Source organism: Montipora capricornis, chromosome 2 (genome assembly GCF_036669925.1).
Source record: "Montipora capricornis isolate CH-2021 chromosome 2, ASM3666992v2, whole genome shotgun sequence".
In the NCBI taxonomy this organism is placed as follows: domain Eukaryota; kingdom Metazoa; phylum Cnidaria; class Anthozoa; order Scleractinia; family Acroporidae; genus Montipora; species Montipora capricornis.
This window is the reverse complement of record NC_090884.1, coordinates 800,806-803,305: the sequence shown is the minus strand read 5'-3', so window position 1 is coordinate 803,305 and position 2,500 is coordinate 800,806. Positions and strand designations below refer to the sequence as shown.

The 2,500-nt window shown below is 41.9% G+C and overlaps 1 protein-coding gene across 1 annotated transcript in view; it reads right to left on the bottom strand.

Annotated features, from left to right (window-relative positions):
• The window catches only part of LOC138038345 (bone morphogenetic protein 2-like), a 7,839-nt gene that overhangs the window by 164 nt on the left and 5,175 nt on the right, over window positions 1–2,500 (bottom strand). Inside the window, exon 2 of the mRNA XM_068884158.1 lies at window positions 1–2,500. This exon is cut by the window's left edge and continues 164 nt beyond it; it is cut by the window's right edge and continues 103 nt beyond it. Within this exon, the coding sequence (XP_068740259.1) occupies window positions 1,840–2,500 (661 nt within the window). The 3' untranslated portion in view covers window positions 1–1,839.

Here is a 2,500-nt window from a genome sequence, read left to right as displayed (position 1 = left end):
AAGAAGGTGGTCAAATGGTGCTCGAACTTTCAAGAAATTGCTCGAAATTTAAAAATCATGCTTAAAAGTTGCTAAACATTTTGCGAACATTTCCTTGGAGATTTTCATAAATATGCTTACTTTTTACCAAAGAATTGGAACCAGAAATGATAAAAGAATAAAGAATAGTCCTTAAGTGTTATACATTTTGAAGGCTGGTACGGTTTCACACCCTGAATCTACAATAGCTCATTTCAATCATGTAACTTTTTGTCTGTTAAATAATTCAATTTCACGATCGTACAAGAACCTAAAACTGTTCTTCAAGATTAAATGTTGCCCTGACCTAGCCCAGAACTGAAAGAGCTCAAATGTGAAAAAATGCTCGAAGTTTGCTTAAAACTTATCTAATCGATAGTAAGAGCAGCTTTCTCGCCATGTATTGTGCCTCTTGGCTAATCAGTAAGTTAGTTTAAACACTTTGAAGAGACACCCTCTTTAGAACGATTGACACTACAACACTGTTTGACGTAACAGCGTGGCAATGTTGTGGTACCATATGAAACACCGATTATTTTCAAACAAGATGCAGACATTGTTGTAACGTAATAAGTAACCTTGGCAACGGGAAAGCCGAGCAAAAACACCTCGATATGTTGGCTTCAGTTGCTCATCTCAAAAACGAACTCTGTGACCCCCATTTATTTATTGGTGGAAATTAATCAGAAGAACAAATTGAAACTTTCTACAAAGTTTGCAGCGGAATCAAAGCTACCTTCAAAAAATCACAGAGTTAAGGTGGCTCTGAGTCCGCTCCACAGAACTTTGCAGAAAGTTTCATCTTGGCCTTTTGATCACTTTCCACTGAGCAATAACAAAATGGGGTCATCGAGTTCGTTATTGAGGTATGGGCAAGTAAAGACAAATAAAGGGTGCTTTTACAGGGCTTTGCTTTTGCCACGGTGACTTATTACATCACAATAATGAACGTATCTTGTTCAGCAATAACTGGTGTTACAGGTGCCAATCGTTCTTATAAGAGAGTTGCTTGAAAGCGTTGAAACTGGTTTGAGCCACTTTAACAGGAAAAGTAACCACGCCCTGAGCATTCTCGTTCCTAGATCCCAGCGTTTGTTCTAGCCGGCGGGGGCTTCGTACGAGAAAACGAAGGGGTCTAGAGACAAAGAGATTTGCAGGCTTCAGGAGTTTATATATAAGTCGCCATTAGTACAAAACATGGTGGCGCTCGGTAGCATTACATTCGAAGTCTCTTTAAGTGGCCTCAGCTCTGAGAACGTGTCCTCGTGTCGAAGAGAAAGAAGCAATAAGTTATTTCGAAGTGTTAAACAAAGACGCTCTGGGGCCGGTTTCTCGAAGCCTGGTTAGCACAAACCGTTAGTTAAGAGGTATCAAAACCTATGGGTCTCCATGGTATTTTAAAATGCTGGTTAGCGCAAACCATGCTTCGAGAAACCCGGGTCTGATCGTTACACCGACCGGCTTCGAACCAGCTGACCCCATCGCGCCACATCGGCTACATTTTTCACTCCGTATTAGCAACTAGTAAATAGCCTATGCTGCTTAACTAATGATACAATCGCTTCTGTAATGTTAAAAAAAAAAACAGAAGACGGGTATCACGAGTCGACTCATTCATTTGACCTCAATATTGGCAGGGCAGGGGTCTGTATGGGGCCCTTTGGTGTAAGTAATCACGCAGTTTAAAGATAATAAAAAAGTTGCAAGCTAAGTATTCTACTGGTTTCTATTTATCCAACAACAGTAAAACGGTAGTTGGTTTTACTATGGTTAGTCTATGTAACCTAACTGTCCTTTAGTTGTTAAATGGCTTTTGGTTTTTCAACGACAAGCACAAGACTGGACTGCAAAGTCATCCACTGTCTTCAAAACATAGGTGCTTTTTCCTGGACCACCGAAATATAACACGGAAAGTGCTGACATGTTGTTGGGTACACAGCAGGGGGCGTGCGCTCGACCAGGCTCCTTTTGGTGAACAAGAAGTTGAACCAAGGCGTGGTTGCTCATCATCTGGGTATTGTAACGATCGAGACAGGTCCCCCCGCAGTAATTCGCTGAGTACATCTTGGGTGCAATGAACCATTTGTCCCAACCGAGGTCTTTGAAGTAGATTGTTAAATTGTGAATCTGGCATTTTCCGGCAAAGCCAGAGTGAACTGATCTTCCGGCACGATGTGCATGATGTGAATTCTGCTGAAAAGGATGAAAAGATTCTGGGTCTTTGCAGTGAACGACCAAAATTGGCTCAAAAGTTGCGTTGGTCTGTCGCGTCGAAAACTGAACCGAGCTAGACATGTCACTAACTTGCACAGAAATTCCCGCGTTACGAAGTGGATAGCGGTTCCATCGACGGATGGTGGATTTCCGCAAAGGAAAGCTTATCCAACCGGTCGTTCCCATGGTAACCTTTTGGGTTGCGAGAAGACTACTGTTCCAGATGTCAATGATGTTAATCGTGATTGTGAAGTTTTGAGATGTCTGC